This window comes from Numenius arquata, chromosome 5 (assembly GCF_964106895.1).
Source record: "Numenius arquata chromosome 5, bNumArq3.hap1.1, whole genome shotgun sequence".
Taxonomy (NCBI): Eukaryota; Metazoa; Chordata; class Aves; order Charadriiformes; family Scolopacidae; genus Numenius; species Numenius arquata.
In genome coordinates, this window is record NC_133580.1 from 57969650 (window position 1) to 57992306 (window position 22657).

At 38.8% G+C, this 22657-nt stretch overlaps 1 protein-coding gene across 1 annotated transcript in view; it reads right to left on the reverse strand.

Moving 5' to 3' along the window:
- Positions 1-22657, reverse strand: part of MAN2B2 (mannosidase alpha class 2B member 2) — a 31481-nt gene that overhangs the window by 5406 nt on the left and 3418 nt on the right. Inside the window, exons 2-11 of the mRNA XM_074147721.1 lie at positions 22233-22379; positions 18383-18488; positions 15765-15937; positions 14386-14501; positions 13222-13399; positions 9925-10123; positions 6465-6655; positions 5422-5608; positions 3870-4003; positions 1813-2069 (exon numbers count right to left, since the gene is read on the reverse strand). Of these exons, the coding sequence (XP_074003822.1) occupies positions 1813-2069; positions 3870-4003; positions 5422-5608; positions 6465-6655; positions 9925-10123; positions 13222-13399; positions 14386-14501; positions 15765-15937; positions 18383-18488; positions 22233-22379 (1688 nt within the window). The remainder of the gene's footprint in view (positions 1-1812; positions 2070-3869; positions 4004-5421; positions 5609-6464; positions 6656-9924; positions 10124-13221; positions 13400-14385; positions 14502-15764; positions 15938-18382; positions 18489-22232; positions 22380-22657) is intronic.

The following is a 22657-nucleotide window of genomic DNA, read 5'->3' on the forward strand; positions in this document are numbered from 1 at the left end:
CATTTTGTACATACTAGATGCAAAGGTGAAGTGCAACGGGAATTAGGCTGGGAATGTAAGAAAAAAAAATAAATCTGTTTCCTCAAAGTGGATAACTGATTTTGTAAGATTTAGGAAATGAGGACAGCAGAGAACTAAAGTGCTTCCCACTAAGACATCTGTCAGTGTGTAGATAAAGGGAGTTTTTATGTCGTTTTATAGTTTCATAAAACATAAACATCTTAAGACAGAAACAACATCTACGTTAGCTCATTGTTTTGATGCAAGAGTTGCTACATGATCAAAACCTACCCATTGCCTAAAAATGAGGTATATCGCTATTAATGAATAATCAGGTTCATTTAGGTGACTTTGTAGATAGACTTTGGAAAGTCACATGAGGCAATTAGAGATGCTGTCGCTCTCAGCTACTTGCTCTGCTCCTCTTTCAGAGCCTTGATGACAAAACAGGAAAAATCACTTCATCTGGCATATAAATTTAAAGTACCAACCATTTTAGCTAGTGTTAATACAACAACCTACAAATTGCAATGACTGAGGAGCAAAAGTCTTCCCTACTACTCCTGTTATGGGGCATTTCCAGTGCAGGGACAAGACCTAGAAGTTCTAACTGTTGCAGCTAAACTTTTTAAGGCTTCACAGTTGAAGATCCCAATTTTTTGGGGGCCTTTACTCCCATTCTGACCTGATGCCTTGCTCTTTCGCATTAACCCAAAGTTGCTGAAACTCATTCTGGGCTTGCCCGAAGACTTGTGAAGAAAGTGAATATCCCATTTCTCCTACATGCTGAATTCCAGCTCTTGCTGCCTGCCAGAACAGGATGGAGAAAAATGGAATTTGAATTTAGGTTTTTATTCTTCCTCATTATATTCCTTACTACATATATATATCTTATGTACATACTATATGTTCCTTACTTCCTCATGGAATCTGGAAACGGGATCTGGAGGCACTTTGAGAAAGCAGTCACTCCAAGACTCTTAGTTAAGGCCCATCTGTACTTTTAAAGATGAATTTAACTATACTGGAAAACAAGTTCTTGCTCTAGGAGACAGAATTATGAACAAAACCACAAAGGTGAAAGAGGTCTAGTAGTCACTAGGCCAATGTCAAAGGGGTCAAATCTTCCATCAGTACGTAGCTGACAATCTGAATCCTGAGCAGGCAAAAAGTAGCACAGCTCCACTGAAGCTGAAGGAATTGGGCCAATTTGGATCAGCCAAGAAAAACAATCTGCAACCCCAAATCCCACATCGATCTTGACTGTTCGTCCATTTTATCTGCCTAATTAAATGGAATTTCCTTAGTTAAATGTTTCCTTTCATAAAGTTTTGTAGTTTTCTACCACAGAGTGGTAGAAAAGAAAGAGAAGAAAGAGTGATTCAGGACTTGCAAAACACTACTGATTAGTAAGAGAAAGCTCTTGCTTTATCACTTAAGGCTCATTGCGTAGCCATAGTGTATGTACTTATTTACTTTTAATACAAACACATTCATAACCCTCTTTAGTTCTAAAGTGCAATGAGATTCTATCTACTAGTTAATACTGTGATATGTCATCTTAGACCGATTGCATGCTTACACAGGACAACAACATGACAGAAATAGCATGGAATCACACATATGCTAGGTGTTGGTGTTTCCTGTAAAAAGGAGGGCGTGTGAACTGGAGATAGAGAAGAACTGTAAAGAATGTAAAGAACATTTTGCTAGCAAAGTTTCAGAATTAGGGTACATGATACAGTCCTTGGACTTATTTTTACAAAGGTTTTTACAGAATCCAAACCATTAAAAACAAGCAGGCAATCTCACCTCTCAGTAATGCTGTGCATCAGATTTGTGCTTTGGTCAAACAAGACCTGGTAGCAGTTGTTAACCACAGGAAGCAACTGTCGACTTTGTTGATCTGCACGAGTTATGTCTTTTCGCTTGTACTTAACTGATTTTCCAATAAACGCAGACTGCTTACCATTCAAGTGTTTAACCTTGTATTTTCTGTAGCTCAGACCACTTATTTCAACTAGAATATACAGATCATAGGTAGAATGGGACTTTGCCGAGCTTTGAACCTGTACGTTAACATAAACAATGCTCCATTACAGAAAATCAATTAGCAAAGCAACTATCTTCATGTGTTGTAAGCCCTAAACTACAAAAATTAACTACTACTTTAAAAATAAGTTTCGGAACATGCCATTCTTATAGTTTTCAATTATAATGTAGATCCATGCTGCCTTTTATTGGGAGTTTGGTGAACTTGGATTAAGCTTAGCCTTTCTAGTGAAGGAAAGAGGGTCACTAAGCAAATTACAAAGCTAGATCTTATTTAAAGGTGAAGATGGAATCATAGACCTTGATTTGAGATTGCATTGCAAAATGTCTATATGAACAGAAACAATCACAAATTAAACTAATCAGTCAAATGACAGAAAAGAGACTGGAACATAAGGGACGTGACTAGTGCAAGCATGAGAAAACTCGTGGCAAGAGGAGGGGGCAGCCAGACATGCCCTCACCAAGCAAGGCAAATGGAGAGGGAGTAAAAAGCATGTGGCATAATTTTGAACAGTAAACAGAACACCAGTGTTACTTAATATCAAAATACCTTTAACAACAGTTTTTAATCACCTTTCAATTACTTGTACCTGTCCATTAATGTTATGCAATTAGTACTAATTAGTACTAATGTTATGCAATTTAGTACTACTTTGAGTTTGGGGCAAGAAAATGGGACTAGGTAAACACCGTACAGACTATAAAGAAAAAGAGGTTAGTTATGACCAACTAGAAATTAGAGCAAGTTGTCTGTACCTTCACATTACAGACTGGCATGCATCCAGTTACTCACACCGCAGACCTCCTAACCTTAGTGGTACCACCAGGGCCTGCTCCCATTCTCTCCCTTCACTATACAACTCATGCATGTGGTGCAGAAGGCGGCAGAGCACGCACCAAGCCTCAGTTCCTCTCAGCCATATACATCAGGGTTCTGAGCTAAAGATTTCTTTCTCTCAAAAGGAAGGAGTGCGTTATATGAATGCACTTTTGAATAGTACATACTGGAAGAAAGAGACTCCAAACCACTTTCTCATTACTGGTAAAAAGATTTCTTTTAGCCTCAAGTAACTCCACGTGCATATACGGGTAATTTCTAGTCAAAGAGAGTACAGACCAACTCTAGAACAGAGAACTTTGTCTTTTTAAACTAATGACAGCTTGACTTCAGCACATCCTAAATCTTGAAATAAAGGCTTTAAATACATGCCAATCTCCTCCTGGTATCTTACAAAGCTGAAGTAATTCAGTCAGCGGGACTTCTGGGAGGTAAGTAGCTGACAATTAAGCATGACCATGTGCTAACTCAAGAGACTGATGGTTTCCAGATAAAGGCAGTATGGTCTTACACCATCGTCATGTATATATATATCTACAGAAACAGGAGACAGCTGTTGTGTATCACTACCTGACCACAATGTGCCTCGATGCATAGTGATAGTCATAAGCCACAGATAATAGAAACTCTGTCCAGCTGGCAGAACTGGCTGAGCTATCTTGCATCTGAGGGATGGAGGGGAGCATCTGGAATTGTGTCACACCTCTTCAGGCCATATGTGCAGGAGGTATTCCCACAGGTTTATCAAGTCATTGATGATGATGCACTCTCTACAGCAGATGCTCCGGAGAAAGGCTAATAATAGCTTTCACTTGAGGCCACTTTCTTGGAGGAGGACTAGGAAAATCCCTGTTTGAGCTAACACTTGTTTTCCCTGTAATAATATATATTACCACACTCTGATAAGAGGCAGGATCAAGTCAGTAAAAACTGGTAAGTGAAAGAACAGCAACAGAAAGAAACAAAGTTGAAGTACCTGTGCTGGTACAGAATGTCCCAGTTCATCATATACACTCATTTCCATGTGGCTGACAGAAACCGTGACAAAGGTAGTGATGTTCCACGCCAGTGGATTATAGACAACAACATATTGGTCAACATCTGTAGCACCTTTGTGAATGCAAACAAAGCTATCAGTCACTAAAACTATCTGTTTCTATAATGCGGTATCAAAAAGTATTTGAGAGATCTGTCCAGGTACAACCATCTTACAAAATTTTAACATAAAACCCTGCAGTAAAACTTCATAATTGAAAAAAGGAAAACGTTTAATAGTACTTCATAATAACCTCTTCTGCTCTATTCTTCTATTCTTTACCCAATAAGAAGAGACAGTGCTTTCAGAAAATGACACCAGAGTTGAATGTGGAAGGACATGGACCTGTTGGAATGGGTCCAGCGGAGGGCCACAAAGATGATCAGAGGGCTGGAGCACCCTCTGAGAGAACTGGAGTTGTTCAGCCTGGAGAAGAGAAGGCTCTGGGGAGACCTTATAGCAGCCTTCCAGTACCTGAAGGGGGCTACAGGAGAGATGGGGAGGGACTCTTTATCAGGGAGTGGAGCAATAGGACAAGGGGTAACGGTTTTAAACTGAAAGTGGGGAGATCTAGATTAGATATTGGGAAGAAATTGTTTAGTGTGAGGGTGGTGAGACACTGGAACAGGTTGCCCAGAGAAGTTGTGGATGCCCCATCCCTGGAGGTGTTCAAGGCCAGGCTGGATGGGGCTTTGAGCAACCTGGTCTAGTGGGAGGTGGGCTGGAACTTGATGATCTTTAAGGTCCTTCCAACCTGAACCATTCTAGGATTCATGAACGTAAATGCATCTAGTGAAAATAAGCAGCTTACCACAACTTATTGTCATGCAGTTATAACTTTATAACTTATAACTTTAGCATATAACTTTATCAGTTATACAGAAGACCAAATGAGAAGTCTAATCTGAAAACAAGCCTGTAAAAAACCAAACCAGCCTGTTGCACAGCTGTCCTGGCTTGAGGTAAAACAGAACCAGAGCACTGCTTCCTTTGACATTTTAAAAAGTTTCCAAAGTAAAGATAAAAGGGAATGTACAGTCTTTAGAATAGACTCCTTGAAAATTCTTTTTCATTTTTTACACACATTGGCAGTACACTACAACAAGAACATTTTTATCTGTGACTGTGCTTCTTACCGTGTAATCTTACATTGCACAGTATGGTTAGTTCAGTAATTGCCCCAATCAGCACCTCTTTCTCCCCTCTGTTTTACAATTGCAGTCTGAACCTGGGAGCCAGGTCTAATACATGCACTGGGGTAGGGTTCTGCCTAACATCAGTTGAAAGGTCTTGGTTTCAGATGCTTGAGATTTGAGAGCTCATGAATTCATTTGAGTTTGCCTCCGGCCTAGCAGGTCTCATAAGGCAAACAGGGTTTTACAGCTGTGGTTCATGAAACTTAGGTGGTACATAATAAGTTGATTATTTTGGAGGTAAACACAATAGCTCTTATAAGCTAGCCTAAAATTGGAAAAGCTGTGTTAAAAAGTACCTGGTATTCCTGAGTCCTTCACATAAACAGAAGAATAGACCTCTCCGTTCTTCTCTGCATTGTTCATGTCCAAGATTATGGAAGCCATTAGCTTCTTTACATTGAACATTCCATACACCAAGTTATTCATGTACATGTCCTTCACCTTGGGAGACTCTGTGCCTGTTATACCATCGTGGTGCTGGACCTTACATTTAACAGTAGTTTGAAAAGTCACAATGCAACAGGATGACAACTTCAGTTTTGCATTTGTATTAACACGGGCCACTAACCTTCAGACATATTACTTAAAATAATAAGGTATTACAGCCATATTCACAGATTCACATTTTGCCTATTCCAAATTACTATATATGGAATGAAATGGTCAAAGACTGGATGCACACAGATTTCCCTCTATACATATTCCTCTTTTACTATTTAGAAATTACTGAAGTTACATACTTGGAAGAAAAAAACCCCACAAGTTACCAAAACCAAGAATGCAGCAAAAATACCTTAGCAAGACAGGTTTTAATTTCCTACTAAGATCTGGTCAATAACTTAGCTGACAAAATATTTATTATCAGCAAAAGCAGAGGTCTATAAATGGTTTAAGGTATGAGGCTGATCACTTAGTTGAACTTTGAAGGAACAAATCTGTCCTTCCTCTTCTAACTTGCAGAGGTAGAGATTATTGCAAGTTTTCAGTCAGTCCAGGTTTTGTTTGTTTATTTGATTTTTAAAAACCATTTTGTAAATAATAAAACTAACATTAAGAAAATGAATTTCATGTGCGAAGTTTGAAACCACATACTCTTTCACTGGCTGAAGAAAACATTTGCCAGTAAGCATGTCTTGAATGCACAGCTAAGGGGTTAAAGTCATGTTTCAAGACAGTTTTTTGAAAAATTGCTCTATTTTTTACTTATGACTCGCTAAGGGGGAAAGTTATTCTAAAAATATAAAAGCAACCTTGTGACACTCCAGCTGAAATGCTCCAAAGCTTTGCCTTTGGGTAATAAACATTTTCATTCAAATTAAAAAAATAGATCAATATTTACCTCTGAAACTGCCCATCTAAGGCTCTGAAGTTGCCTTAAGGCTCTGCACTTGCAAATAGAACTTTCTGGGTGTTTCCGGACATACTGAGTGAAAAAGGACTCTCCAGCATAAAGCAGTGAACTTGCTCTCCTTGCGATTCCTTTTAATGTGCTCCGAGAAGTATAAAACCCAGTCCATGCTTGAAATGGCTCTGTTAAGAGTTGAACAGATCCAATACTTGTCAAAATACTATTTCAGTTATCACTTAATTTTTACTTATTACACTGCTACATTATAGCTTCTTGCACGAAACCTGCTGTGGTTTTACACTAAGCCATCAAATGGAATAGTCATAAGCCCTACAAAGAAACACAGCCGTAAAAGTGCACTTTGGAAAACAACAATCTTTCCTACAGGCCTAGTAATAAATAAGAGTGTTAATACAAAGCCATTACCAACTAAGTTAACCTGTGTTTGTAGAAACAACTTCTTCGTGGATCTGCACAAAACAACTTTAGAAGTTTCACTGAAGGATATTTTATTAGTCTTAATAAAGTGGATTATAATCCTTGGTTATTGCTTGAATCAAGCTCTCTATGTTCCCCTCTTTTAGTCAAAGGGATTTATCTTAAATTTCATTTCTTCAAAATGAAGTAGAGACAGTGACATGGTAATATGACTCCAAAGTACTGCAGCACTTCAAACTACATCAAAAGATGCCCTCAAGTGGCCGGTGGAAAGTATTTCAACAGTTAATTTGTGCCAATATATTCCAGTATCTCAAACAGTAAAGTAGGAAAACAAGTATCTGTTTTTAAAACCTCTAAATCTCTACTTAGTGAGGGTGGGTTTTTTTGAGAGTTTTTTCCTAAATATACCACTGATAAACAGTTTTTCCAGACAGAAGTCTCAGAAAGAGCTTTATAAAGTCAACTTATATATTCAACTGTAACAATCTGCTATCAGCCTAGGATCAAAGGCAAGAATTAGAAAAGCAGATCTTTTACTCAAAAACTCCAGGACAAATTCTTTTTGGCCTGAAAAATGCTGGAAGTTCAAACAGAATTAATTCAATTTGAGTTTTCAAGGTTGCAAGCAGAAGAGTCACATATGCATACTAGCACGGTAAAATGAATGTAGAGAAGAAAAAGGAAATACTTATCTGGGACTTAAAACTTGAGTTTCCAAGGCATATGTCAGAAGTGACACTGAGCCCAATAAGTGACTCATAATAAAATGGCATAGAAAGAATGAGAAAGGATTAATCATCAAGAAGCAAAACAGTATGTGGGAGAAAGCGCACTCAAACCTATACTGCAATTGGAAGGCACAGTAAGTCGTTTGGGGAAGAAATTGCATCTATGTGTGGGCACCCACCTGGAACATTGAAGGTGCTGCTATTACGCAAGCTAATGGCAATCGACTACTGCCTGTAAATTATGCCAAAAGATACAGGTAAGAGCCCAGATGTAAAAAGATATTAGCACTTAAAACTGGCAGTGCATTTATCAGCATCAGTTGTTAGAGATGAAATGATCCCTAGAGGGAGGTGAGTAAGGGATCAGTCCATGCAATGATTCATAGGAAGCAATAGTTATTTTTATTCACTTAAAAGTTAACAGACACGTTACAGAATATTGGATGTATAAGCTAAATTTGGGTTGTAATAGTCTGAGATGTACATCCACAGTGCCAAAAAATGTGATGAAATAGCGGTAGCTACAATTATATGAAAAGGTGTTTTAACGATACCAATGATATTTCAATGACAATCCAGGGAATGAAACAAATCAGTCAGTTCAGAAACTGAGAAGTTAGCTGTGTTTTCTCTCTGCATACATCGATATAAGGCCTGCAATGGTAAATGTACTGGGGAAAAGGATTAAAGGGATGTTGGGTATGGCATGCCTTCTTTCATATTTTCCCTGTGCTCTTCAGCTCTGCTTGGTAAGCTAAGGTAGTGCGGCATGTAAGAAGCAAGCGAGCAATAAGCAACTGAAATGAATGTGTCACATCATACTTTGAAATTTCAGAAATACAGCCAGTATTTTTACTTTTTGAGACTTCAATTATAACACAATTTTCTTTTCCCTAGAACTTAAAACTGTTTTCTTTAATGAAGAAGACAAGACTTTCTCCTGGATCTACAAGAGACTCTAGGGGTTCATCCACATCAGTGTTTTGTTTGGATCAGGAGCATGCTTTTGAAATGAATCTACCAGTTGTCCTTACCTAGTATGCTTTGCTTTATATAAAAGACTGGATTTGGAGCTCACAAACTGGATTCCTGATGGTACGTAACAAGCATCAATGGGCTCCATATGACCAGAATATATCCAGTTTTCCTGGAGTTGCATAGAGTGTGGACATCAAATCCTCAGCACCAACTGTTTCGCTTTGACCACTTCTGTTCTACTGTACTAACAAAGTAGTACCCTAAAAGCTTTCAGATTCCTTTGGTTTCCTGCCCCACTTCTCCTTCAGACATTCTACTCCACGTCGTGTTTCGCATCTCTGCTCTAATCTATGCATAATCCAGTTCTTTTAAACAGTAACAATGGGTCATGGCTCTACTTGGCCATGCACCCATTTCTACGTATTTTTCAGTTTATCATTTTCCTTCCAGTTCCCTGGATCCTGGAGCACTGTTTCCTTACTACAGCTCATTTTTGGGAAAAAGGAGGAGAGGCATAACATTCATATCTAATACTGCAGAATACCTAGGAAACTACAGGTTATTTGTGCATGCTAATGCATGGGAGGCAGAGAAAAGAATGAATTCCAAGTTAAATGCCCAAATATGAAACGAGTAGTCAAATTCTGTATTTGAAGCAGAATGAGTCCCAGGATATCAGCTTTAGAGTTCAGAGAAGATCCCTCCAACATCATGAGGGACTTCTATTAGTTGTGCCAGTATACCTCTGCAAAGCACCTTTGCTACCACTGCTGACTGCTAACCAGTTTGCAATGTGTTACATACTTTTAAGTCTTTTTTCCTTTACCAATCCACTGAAATTCAGCCAGGTGGCCTAGGTTTATCTCACTGCTCACTGTTTTCACCATAACAGAACCTGATCAGTGCAGTATCTACACATTTCTTCAGGTCATTACAAAAATTTGGATGACATTACACACATGAATATACCTTGGGCTCAGCTTTCCTTTGCACTCTATTGCTATTCAAAGACTGCAAAACAAAAAACTCAAGTTAGATTTCTTGCCTGTTTCTATAGTCTTTCTTTCAGGGTCCCTTCCTCCACCCATTGCTTCCAATGGTCCCAAAGAAGTATTCTAACCACTGCCCCACCATGTTTCTTATACCACTAAGTTCGGATCAACTTGTCTATTTGAAGACACTTGGCAGTGTAAATAAATGTTGTAAGGAGATGGTGGTTTCCCTCTTTATTTCTCATTTCCCTTTATTAAAATTTTAAATACGTACATTTGAGGCAGACATTATGCAGTTGTGAACTTAATTACCTGTTGAATATGGGAGAAAGTCTTGAGAGTCCCGAATTTCCCATGTAAGATTTCTGCTATAAACTGCTTGGAAGTAATCTCCAACAGTGGCATACTGGACGGTCACTCCAAGCTCATCAGAATGCTTGTTAATATAATCCAACAACAGGTCCATGTTGGAGTACTGAACGGATGCATTAAAGAACTGTTTGTCACAGCCCTGAAATTCCAAAAACAGAACAACCAAATGACTTTGGGTCATGTAATTTAGAAGGATCTTTTTTAACACTAGTCTTCATCAAAGTGGTGCTTCTTTTGATCTTCACTGCCCATATAAAAGTTATTTGTTACAAAATGTCAAGAATTACAAGGGTTAGCAAGGGTTACTTGCACAGACCAGCTGATAACCAACCAGCACTACAGACAGGGGGAAGTGTGTTGACACACCATATTGTGCAAGAGCATGAAATTTCGTGGTTGCAAATATAAAACACACGCATACGTGCCTGGAAAGACGACCTTTGTTTCTTTTCACACTGCCTTTCTCCCACTTAGCAGAAAATACAGAATTTCTTATCTGCTCTTAAGAATGCTTACAGCTTTAGGAAGTGCTGAGGACATGATGTGAAACAAAACAATCTGGACAAAGATCTCTGTCACAAATCTACAACTGTCACACAATGTGTTGCTGATCCCCCATCATGGCAGTAGACTATAGTACTTCTGATGCTCGTCCAAATAGTGAAGAGAGGTGATACACTGACTCTTAAAGCATCTTTTTTTTTTGAGCATGCTTGCAAATCTTCTGCCTTCTGTTCGAGGCATCTCAATACAGACTATCTGCACACACAAACAGTTCAAAAAAGGCATAAGTAAGCATGCCTTTGCTCAACTACAGTAGCTGAACAGGAAAATGAGACTCAGTCAGCCATGGCACCACAAGTTCTTACAGTATTAGTATAGGCACTGATCTGAAGCAGAGTAACATGCTAAGATACTTTCTCCATATAAAAAGGCCTAATAGAAGCCTTCCGACACCAGCACCAGCTTAAACACATCCTCATCTTCACGTCTCTCTGCCTGAGACAGAAAACACTGCCCAAGTCAATCCTGATCTCATTTTCAAAATAAAAATGCTCTCAGCAATTTTTCTTCAAAGCTTAGCAGATGCTTGAAGAAACAGCCAAGGAGGCTGTGTTTTCTTTGCAATCCCATCTTCTACTTTACCTGATGAGCTCAATGAGTTGAACCTGATGAGTTCGATTGAACTCAGAGACAATTACTCTCCCTTCTCTTTCCCAGATATGGGTGCCACCCCCGTCCCTTCCCCATTTCCTAGGTGTTTCAAGTCAGGTCACTGTCACATCCTTTATGAATCCTAGTGCACATGCACTGTCCCTCAGATCTAACAGGGTTAAGTCACTGATCAGAAAAGTGGAAATTCTACTTCCAAACCAGAAAGTTCTTCTGAGATAACAAGAGGTCTCCTGCATGCATATAGCAGAAACTGGAAAACAACTTCAAACTGGAATGAGCTACTAAAACATATCAAACCGAAAAGTGAGGCAGTCGGTGCAAACCAGACTTCCTAATGTTGACTCTAATTACATTTGTGGAGAAGAGTAATAGGTTTACCAGGTTTACTTCACATCTGTAAAGCACTGCTTTCAACTCATGATGCAAGATGACTTCCTCATAAAAAGCAGACACTTGGCACCACAGAAGCGGATGTGCTGGGCTGGTAGACTCCACTCACACTGACACAGAACACAGTAGCAGAGAAGTGCTGCAGTTCAGTAGAACAAGGATATCCAAGAGACCCTGCTGTAGTTAGCCATCACGTCCACTTGCTCCCTGAACAGAACTGCACAGGAACACTATACATTACTGTATAGTTAGTTGAACCACGCAGGCCAAAAAACACCTCAAGGATCAGTTCCAGCCCTTAAGACAATTCCTTACTCCCTGCTGCTATGGCCTCTGGAGAGGCAGGTTTGAACTTTTACACTGCCCCATAGCCCGATGCCTCCTCCTGCACAACTAGACGCTTCAGATTATGAATGAACATTTGTTTGTCCACATAACTCATGACATGAGTGCCAACAGTCTGGATGTGAGGTCAGACCTTAAATGGGAAGGTGTGTATTTCCTGATTTTTTTAACTGAAGGAAAAATAATAATATCCAAGTGCTCCAAAGTATTTGTAATCACAAAAAAATAGCTAAGCTTAACTATAGAGGTATCCGTATATCTTTCTCTCTACTTCTTTACATAGCACTATAAATGGGTAACAAACTTTTATTACCTTATTTAAAGCTCATTATCACAAACACACAAATCAGAAGACAGAGACTGAAATTGTCTTACATGGATCTAGATGTTTGGAATTTAATCATACTATGCAAAACTCGCTCCTCCCCATTTCAGCATAACCTTTACTATAGCACTACTACAGAGTAGTATAACTGACTTCTCCCCTCACCCTCTAAAAAAAGCCAACTCAATATAAGCAACAGCGTCAAACACAGGAGAAAAACAAATCAGTGACTCAAAGCTGCGTCAGTCAGAAAATGTTTGTTTCTCTTTGCAACAACAGATATTGTGGTGAAATAGTCACCTTAAGAACACACATCATCCTTTAATACTGTAATTATGAGACCTACGGCATCCATCAAAATTCAAAAACAGACTATACATTCAGTTTAGGCAAAGTTATTCTTTCCTAAGGACTTAAAAATAGCGAGAGTATATCAGTACTATGTGTACATGCAGGATGTAATTAATGCAGCATGTTGCTGAAAAAAGCACTTGGGTGACCAAGCTGGGATACGCTTGTTTCTAACTAAAATACAAAGACTGTGTAAGAAAATGATTACACAACAGTTAGAAAAATGTTGTCTACCTAACGCGTAATACATTTTCTAGCAACACTATGATTTTTGTTAACATAGTTATGTTGTGCTTATAAGCAGTTATATAAAGAGATCACTTAAATAGACAAAACAAGGAGAGAAAAAAGGATGCAATATTGCAATACATAGTTTTGCAAGAAGTTATCTTCACAATTTTGTCATGCTTCTTTCTATATTAAGGAGCGTGGAAGACTTGGTAGACAGCTGGCAGACTGTACAAGGAAGTTCTAGTTTTTAAAAACACTACTAATCAGATATTTGGGTCCCACTTACTAGAAAAACACTTTACTGGCATGGTTTGTACCTGCATTTTTGCAGTACATACTGTAGCAAAGTATCATCCGCCTACTGTTCATACTGGAGGTGTACTTGCCACTTCTAAAGCAAATGCTGATCATGCACTTACCCACGGCCACAAAACATCACTTGTTCGGAACCAGGCTGCTCTCTGCTTAATGTTTGCCACCATGGTTTGTGCATACAGATGGATGTTAGCATTTGTAACGGGGAGACTCATGTTTGGATAAACACCATCTTTTGGTGGATCTGGGAAAGTTGCAATTCCATTCCAATAAAATCCTGATCTAAGTAGAAAGAGAAAGCAATAGGTTATAAACAGGACTTGTTCAACTGGGAAAAACACATCAAAAGGTGCTGGGATAAAATGCAGACACACAGGGATTGAGAAAAAAAATAAATCAGTTCATATTCACTGCGAGTATTTAGGTTTTAGTGGTTTTTTAGGGGTGGAGGTAGGGAGAGGTTGATCAGTTTTCTTTTTGCACTGTGCAACTTTCCAAGTCCCTGCTGTTTGCTGGCACAGAGCAAAGAAATCACAGGACAAAACAGCAAGCTCTGTAACAATGAGGATGTTCCTCCAAGTAGACTTAGTTTACAAAGAGTATTTCACTGGATAAGCCAGTGAGCAAAATAAAGTTTTCAAAAGCTCTCGGATTTTTTCACAAAGTGAATGGAAAATCTTAGTTGCTTTAGTATATACACAGATAATATACACAATCTCAGCCCAATATAATGCTGAAAATCTCCCAGAGAAAATCAATTAGCAATAGACAAGTCCATAGTGTGCTTCCTGGAGTTTTTAAATCTTAACTTTCCAGGTAGAGAAACAAAAACCCAGTCCTGCTTTGGACATTTTCTGTTTATGGAAATTGATTTGTTTCACATTTTTATTCTATATTTTTTTGATAAAGACTGATATATGTAATGTACATGAAAGCTGCACCTGTGTTCCAAGTCTCCTGGTGCTAGAAAACATTAATTTTATTCTGTCAATATTTTGAAGTATTTTTAATGCCTGTCAGTAGTGAGTGTCACTTTTGAGGATTCAATTGTTAGGTACTGAGCAAACGTCATGTATTACGGTGGGTAGCTGGGGGTGCTTCATAATCCCGATTCAGATCTACAGTCTAGACATCTTGACCTACTGCAAGTCAGGAGAAAGCAGTAGAATACTGTTGAGATAAAAATGGTCAAAGAAAATGCTTAAACTCCAACAATATAAACTCTCAGAAGTGATTGATATTTCTGCCTATTTGGGAAATCTCCAGACCTGTTTGAAAAAGGTATTTGCGATGGGGTACAATAGCTGTACTGATCCATAACATGGGTGAAGATCTCCTGTCTTTCAGATAAGGAAGGAGAGCCCTGCCATACAAACTGAAGCTTCTGTAAAACAAAAAGGGTGAGAAACTGTTACCCTTGCACATGCACAGAAATACCATCATGAACAACTTAAGACTTCAGAGAGCCCATCTTCCCTTCCACCACTTGTAATACTTTAAGCGCTTTTACTTGAGACCAGCCAATGGTACCCCAAGCAGGGTCACATACTATATACTACAGGAGGCTGTAGTGTTGTCTCTTTCTATTCAAACGGATGGAGAAGGAGAGGAGGCAGCACACTGCCAGAATGCTGCTAAAATCCAGATGTAAGCCTAGCTTATCACAGGGTTTACATCTCACTTGCTTCAGGGGAAGTTGAACACCTACAAGCTAGGAAAGATCCAGACGTAGTCTGGATCGCACTGTGGTCAGTGGGAATCAACGTTTAATCAACTGAAACAGCATTTTTACAGTTTTGAAAGCCTCCAGACTGTCAGGGGCCAGGAAAAAAATTAGATGGGAAAAGATTGTTAAAAACTCGTAACAGAATTTAGCTGAATGGAAGCAACACAATTCATTGTAAACATAAGGTGGTGGGTTCTGGCTTCACCAAATTCAACAGGACTCTGTTGCCTTCTTCTGAGATGTTTGCATTTCATCCAAGATTCATAAAAAATGCCTAATGCCCAGCTCATACTAGGGAAATCTCTTACTTTCACATAATTTAGTGTGTAAAACTGATGACAGATCAGGGTCCAGTATTGTCATATGAAAAGAGAAACATTTTCTGTGTATGGGACACCATGTGAGAGAAGGCAAAACATGAAACAAAAAATGAATTCAGCGAAAAACCCTATTAGCTGCCTCCCTAACTGATCTAGTCCTATCACTTTTACAGGCACAAATAAGCGTTCCAAGCATGACAATCACCGTGCTCAGACTTACACCCTATACTTCAAAACACTGTATAAGAACCCAACATATCTAAGATTTTCTCAAGGGAAGTCGAAACCCATTATAGATGCCTCCAGTTCCAATGCTCCAAATTCAATGTCCACTTAACGCCTTGCCCAACTGCCTGCATTTTGTGGCGTCTTCAGGCTAGACTATATTTTATGCTGGACCAGAAGTCATGAAGATATTACTGACCATATTAAACAGATTCAATACGATTCACTATAATCACATGCAATCAGCATGTCACTTTTAGAGAAGAAAGATCTACATTTTCTTGCACAGATGAGAGGGATGCTTATCTTAATGTCATGGTTTAAATTACTGTACGTAGAAGCTGGTAATGGTTTCCATTCCAAAGGGTATTTTTACCTTGTTTTTCTGCATGTCAGCCTTCAGATCATAGTCAATCCGAGAAATAAGATGAGCATTAAAACCAGCCAGAGCAAAAAGTGTTGGTGTTGTAGCTGAAGCACCAAAAGGATCAACGTGCCAAGAAAACTGAGGCCTGATCCCAAAAGTTTCATACAAAAATCCATGGCCCTCTGCAAAGCAAAATTTGTTTATGTTAGGAACACGTCTACAAGTTCACTTGTAAATTTAATAGGCATATTTTATTACAGATAAACACTTAAAGGATAGCTCTTTGTTGCTGTTTTCCAAAGCATTTAAAGTTTTAGGAATTTAATGATTCACAACAGAAAGTTTCATACTGACAGTATTTATTTTGCTATGCCAAGTATAACTTATTAACATCATAAAAGATGAACAACAAAAAGGAATTATGATTAGAGGCAGACCTGGGCAAAAGTGCTTAGATACAGATTAGGTTAAGGCTAATAGCCAGGTTGGACTCTGCATGAAAACAATAAGCTGGGTTTTAGTTTGTGTTTGCTCTGAAATTTTCTGAGAATGGGTAGTATGATTAGTCTCATATCAATGACAAAGGGACAAGGAAGCCATCCCATAAACAAAATTAGTATGAATATGATCCTCAATTGTAAAAAAAAGAAAAAACCAAAGGTTCAGAGCGATCAAGATCCAAGATGCTATTTACAAACAATGTTGTTAATTTTGTATTGAAATGAGTTTCAAAAAAAGAAACCCTCAAACCAGAAAGACCAGACAATAGAATACACTTACACAAACCATTTAAATGAGAGTAAAACAACCAGCTAAGCAGTAGATTTTATTCAGAACTCCAGTATATTGCACTAGGATCCTCCTCATAAAAAAATGAAAAAATAAAAAAATTGCAGACCAGTTTCATAGTTCTGGAATTGTGCCCAGAACTATTTGAAAATACAACCATATCTTCCCCATTTTGGACTAATGCCATTCCAAATTTTAATAGCACATTTGAATAACTGCGGTTGCAAGGCATTCTCTTTTCATTTAATCTTTCCCATGGTTAATGTCTTCTCTAGTGAAAATATTCACAAACGATGTGTTTATTTTAACTCTTCTGACTGAAGCACATTTTAGGCAGAGTTTGCAAGGCTCTTCCAAAACACAGTTGCCTGGACAGACAGGAGAAGACATAAAATGTAGACCCCAAATGTTCACACTGGCTTTGTCTTCTCAAGATGAACTCCACATACAATGGAAGAACACTCTTTTTGTTTGTATGTTCTCAAACTGAGCAGAGTGCTTTCAGGAAAAAGAAATGGGAATTTTGAAATACATTTCTACTTTTGTTCCTGCTGAATAAATACCAAACATGAATTTTCTTTTTAAAAAAAAGTTATGTTTATACACAGAATGAAATAATAAATTAGAAATAATGGGTTTTTTTGCAGCTAACTCCAATGAAAGGAAACGCTGTATTTGCATTTAACAAAAGGACTCTCCAGTCATTATTACTGTTTTCTTTGGAGAAGTCCTGGGTTTGGCGTACTAAGCCCATATAACAACCTCTAAACACAAGAGTCAGATGAGAAAAAAATAATAATGTTCATTCCCTCTCCTCCTCTTGGCCAGAGTGTAATGTGGTGACTCACTGAGATACAAAAGCAACTGCTCTCCCCATGCTCCTGATAAACACTGGCAAGCAAGGGACAAGGCCAATGGTGCTGCGTAATCAGATTCAGCAAATGCTAAACAGCGTTTTCAGACCCTTTCCCATGTAGAAAGCTGCCCAGAGTGTAGCCCTGAGATGGGCAGGGTTTCCATCAGCCATGACCGACGGCTGGTGCTACTACATCCCCTCCCACCCCAAAAAAGCACACTACTCCCTCATGGCATGTTACAGGCATCTATAGCACAGTGGTGGCATGATTTATCCTGTTTCTTTTTTCATTAAGCAGACGGAGATAACATAAACACTAAAAGATTCTTTAAACCACCAGATGGAGATGTGTAACATACAAATGGCTGGAAGCAGAAGTTAGAAGTTCAAAATGGGAAATAGTGCATGTCTTGGAAATATGCACCTATTTCTAACAGAGGCTGCCGATAACAATTACAAACGGGAGTTTCTTCATCAAGCAAGTCTTTCAACTAAGATCAGATGACCTCAGTGACATTCTGTGGCCCATGTTCTGCAGAAGACATTGTCTAAACAATACAACCTCCCCACGGTCTGAATTGCTATCAGGTATTTTCTTCCAGAGTGTTTTATACCCTCAATTTCACTATAACAATCTTCCCAGGAGCTTAAGCTCTCCATCACACACACACAAAAGGCCTCTGCTCCAAAGGAGTTCATAACTGACATTGATTAAACTGCAAGCCAGCTTTCAGTAACCCTTCTGCTTACTGCAGAACTGTTGGGTGGTGGGTTTTGGGCTTTTTTTTCATCTGTATAAAAATCTTTGCTTCAGAAAAATTCACAGGCCAGTAAAAAGTAAGATAAGTAAGAGATGCTTTAATCAGTAAGAGTAAGAAAAGAGTAAGAAAATAATAGCAAACTTGGGGTGGAGAAATGAAAAACAACCACCTCCCCCAAGGTCATAACAACAAAAAAAAAAGTTAAATGCAAATACGCATACCCGTCAACTGTAAAATTTGATCATCAATTAGTGTCACAGCTTCATCATGCATCACTTGCCCTCCAATGACAAATTCCAATCGTCCTTCCTGAAGTAACTCATGGACCTATGGTATTCAAGTTAAGACAGAGAACATAAACATAATTTCAGTCTTATCCAAAAAGGCTGCAAATACATTTCAGATCACAGCACATTAACTAGACACAACACTTGTCAAGAAGGCATCCAGGACAAAAGTAGGATAAAAGGCTGTCTGTACTGAGTGCTCTCAAAAGGAGAAGCAAGCGGGGGAAAAAGCATACTAGTGCTCTGCACAGTGCATTGATTTACTCAGCTTACACTAAAGCCAGGCAGCAGGCACAAAGGATGCACTGCCAGGTAGACCCTGAACTTCTGGCATTTCTCGGTAGGGCTGTTACCGTGCCTCTAAACTATCTAAACACCAGACTTGTCCCCATAGCTACACTGGATGCAGCACTGGCATCCTGCCTCAAGGCAACTAGAGCTGGAGGATTAAAACAGCAGGTACTAGCACTTCTCCAAAGTCTTCCTCCTGCTGCATCTGTCTTGACTTAAGAAAGGCACTGGGTGGCTGGATGAGAGAGCGATATGTAACCTCATGCAAGCAGCAACAGCCAGGCTCCCGGGGTTTCCTTTAGTTTGTTACCTCTGTAATGGTTTGGAGACAGATCTGTGGGATCCAGGAGGGAGGCAGAGTGTACCACCATACTGTGGCCACAAACACATTCCTTCCAGTCTGTATGCATTGACCTTGCCTTCAGAACACAGATAGGTTGCTCAACTCGTGAGAGACAGAATGCTTTATTAAGAAATAGTTACTCCACATGTACCAGGTTTGCCTGTCTGATAAACCCACTGCTAGCCTTCATTTCTGGTCTCATTTTCCTGGTTTAAAAATTGTCAATATGTTCAACTTTTTCTAGGTTTTAGGTTTTTGGTTGTGGTTCGTTTTGTTGTTTTTTTTTTTTTTTTTTTTTTTTTTTTTTTAATTTCAGCCACTAGAACCAACAAGTCTATTGACAAGTACAACTTTCAGCAAACATGCTGGATGAAGGAGGGGAGGGGTGTTTGGAGGGAGTGGGTAATAATCTGTGTCCCTTTCTAGAAGTGTTAGGGAGTCTTCTGTTTTTATTATAGTTACTTCACTACCTAGAACTTCAAAGATACCTCAAACTTCCAACAAAGAAAGTTTATATAAATATGTATTTTAATCTCCACCCTTTTTTTTTTTTTTTTTTTAAATCTGTCATGTAGGTTGCCAATTCCAGAGCTATTATGTTTATTTCCCCAGGAACCTTCAGTGAATGCCCCCGTGTCTGCTCAGATACGATGCCAGATTGTCAATTTTGATTATAATCATTTCTCTCGTTCACAATGTTGTGAAAACGCTTCAGGGCTCAGCATTCATAAATTAGTTCCAGCCGACTGTGGTGACTGATTAGCATGCTGGGAGACCAGATAACTGATATCTGGTGTCAACACAGAACTGGTCCTGACCTACATGAAAAGCATCTGTGGTTATTATTCCGCATTTGGATGGTTGTCCAAAAAAAGATGTTTCTGATCCAAACTTTGGGCCAGGGAAGTGTTTTTTAATATAAGGCTTTTTTAATATAAGTTTGGTGGAACCACTGAGAGGCTGAAAACACATGAGAAATAATTCAAGTAATTTAAATAATATATGATCCTAGAAAAAAAAAAAAAAAGAAAACAATATCTCCAATGACAAGCACTTTTGCTGACCAGAACTGGGCAAAAGGAAGGAGGAACCGAGGAAACAGATAAAGCAGTACTACAAGCAGCAGGCTGCTTCGGTAGTAGAACATATCTGTGGCCATTGGGACTACTATCCTTACAACAATTCATCCCTACAAACCAGATGGAAGTGGCTATACATCTTTTTTCCCCTAGTTCAAATATCCAGACATCAAGCCAGAGTACAGCAATAGGAATGGTTCACACAAGAAAATACTGTGGAAATAATATGCACTGAGAACTAAGAGGTGCATATCTGGCTGAATAGTGCTGCAACACATTTCACTCCTATATATTCTCTTGTCCAAATTATAAAATCAGCTTCAGTACCCAGGCTATACCTTTTACTAGATTTTAATGCCACCGCTCTAATCCAAAGCAGACATTCCAAAAGAAACTAGAATTAAATCCTGCATTCCAAGTAAAATATTAAATTAAAAAAAAAAAATGGCAAAATTAAAACCAGCGAGGCTGTACTACAGACAATCATTAGTGCTAGAGTTCAAGTGGAAAAAGCAGGACGGTTACCAGTGTGACCTAATTTCAAGGCCCAATATTTGCAACTTGCTAATGTTAAAAAATACGCCACTTATCAGCAAGCATCATAGCTCTTAAAAATTATTAGAGATTAAATGTCTGGCACACAGGTTTAAGAGGAATTTGGTTTTAATAATTTTAATTTTCAGAAAAGCAACTATAAAGTAACTAGAAAACTGACTAAAAATGCATAAAAGCAACAATTATCAGCAATTAGGCTAGGAAATTAAAGGCTGAATTCTATGTACTGGTTTTGTACTAGAAGTCAAATGTGATACACATTTACTCTTCCAGATTCCACACAGTAGCTAGAATAGATTAGAAACACAGGCCTTTCTATTTTGGTTACAGCAGCATAATATACTTGAAAGTAAGATCAACAGACCTTAGAAAGTTAGAATATTCTTCTGTACCTACACTAAAAAAATACTATTTTTTTAATTCCCCCATGCCAGACTTGCAATACAGCTTTCTAATTAAAAACAGACAAGAAAATTGTCCTGCAACTGGCAAGTATGGGCAAAGTGCTCACAAACCCCAGTAAACTATCTATACACAGCAAAACCTCTCATACAAAGGTCAGCTGCACACAGGTTGTAAGTTATTATTTAAATACTAAACATTACAGAAAATTCAGAATTTAGTGAGAGACTAGGTTAAAAAGAAACAGAGAAGAGGTGTGTTTTTTACACGACGCTTTAAACATCTAGCACTTTAAACAAACTGAAATGTGAAGTACTGCAAGTAATATGCTGCTGTTGGCTGGAGCCTGGTAACAAAACAGACCATGGAGTTCTGAGTGAGTACCTATGGAAAGCTGCACCTCTATATACTCTGGTTTTAGGGTCCAAAACTTAAACATCTTGCACTGCGATGCAACACACGACCAGCTGCTAGGCCATCAGCCCAGTCTTTCATTTTAGCATGTTTGTTTCGTCCCAGAGGAAAGAAGAAATGACAAATAAAACTTCACAATGTCTTTAGTAGGAAAAAAAACAATCCTCAAATTAAAGCTCTGAAGACTGAAAGGGATCACAGCTTACAAATAAACAAACCCAAGAAACAGTTGTTGCTGTTGAAGTCGCCTCTTGTTTCATTATCCTTGTTTACACATGGCAGGTTTTTGAGCAGTACTTAACCGGAGAGAAAAAAAGTTCCTTCTTGTGAGCAGTATTATGCAGCAGTTTATGAGCTTCAGATGTTTAACAGATATTGGTGCAGCCTCTTTCAGAATCACCCACATCTTATAGTAGCATGCCCCCAAATAAGAAAGTCACGAATGAAACAAGAACTATGAAGCGTGAAGAGCCTTCAGTGCAAAGGTTACTACCTCCTACTGCTCTGATCTATAGCTGAGGTTTTAACCTCTTCCAGCTGCCTTTAGAGTTAAGGTCCATTCATAAGAAGTACCAGATTCAGAGACAGCTTACACAAGACCTGGGTAAAAAGCAAATGGTGAAGTATTTTGCCCCTCCTTGCCCCCTGAATAGAGCGTGGACTCTTTGTTAGCAGGAAGTATGGCTCCAGTACAACCTACCTGCTGCTTGTGCCTGTCCGTGGCTACACCATCCCACCAGAGTCGAAAGAACTCCTGCTCCACAGCAATAAATTTGCGCTGCTTTCCTTTCATTAGCTCTTCTACCACAGATGTGTAGACATTTGCTGCATAAGCGTGCATACTTTCCTGCAAGAAAAAAACAAAAATGTAGAAAATAAACTCTGTTTTGCCTAGATTAAATGGGTTGTTTTGAACACTCAATGGGCTTGACAAGAGAGAGATCAAAAAACCTCACTTTTGTTGCGCAGTTCCTTTGTACATGCAGAAAGACAGAGTTCTCTCTGGTTACGTACAGCCTGTGGGCCCTTTGGCTCCAAAATACATCATCTGACTGGGGACCTGGCTAGATCACAGTGTAGGTTCCCCCAAGAAGAGCAGACACCAATACAAGCTTTCTTTTTGAT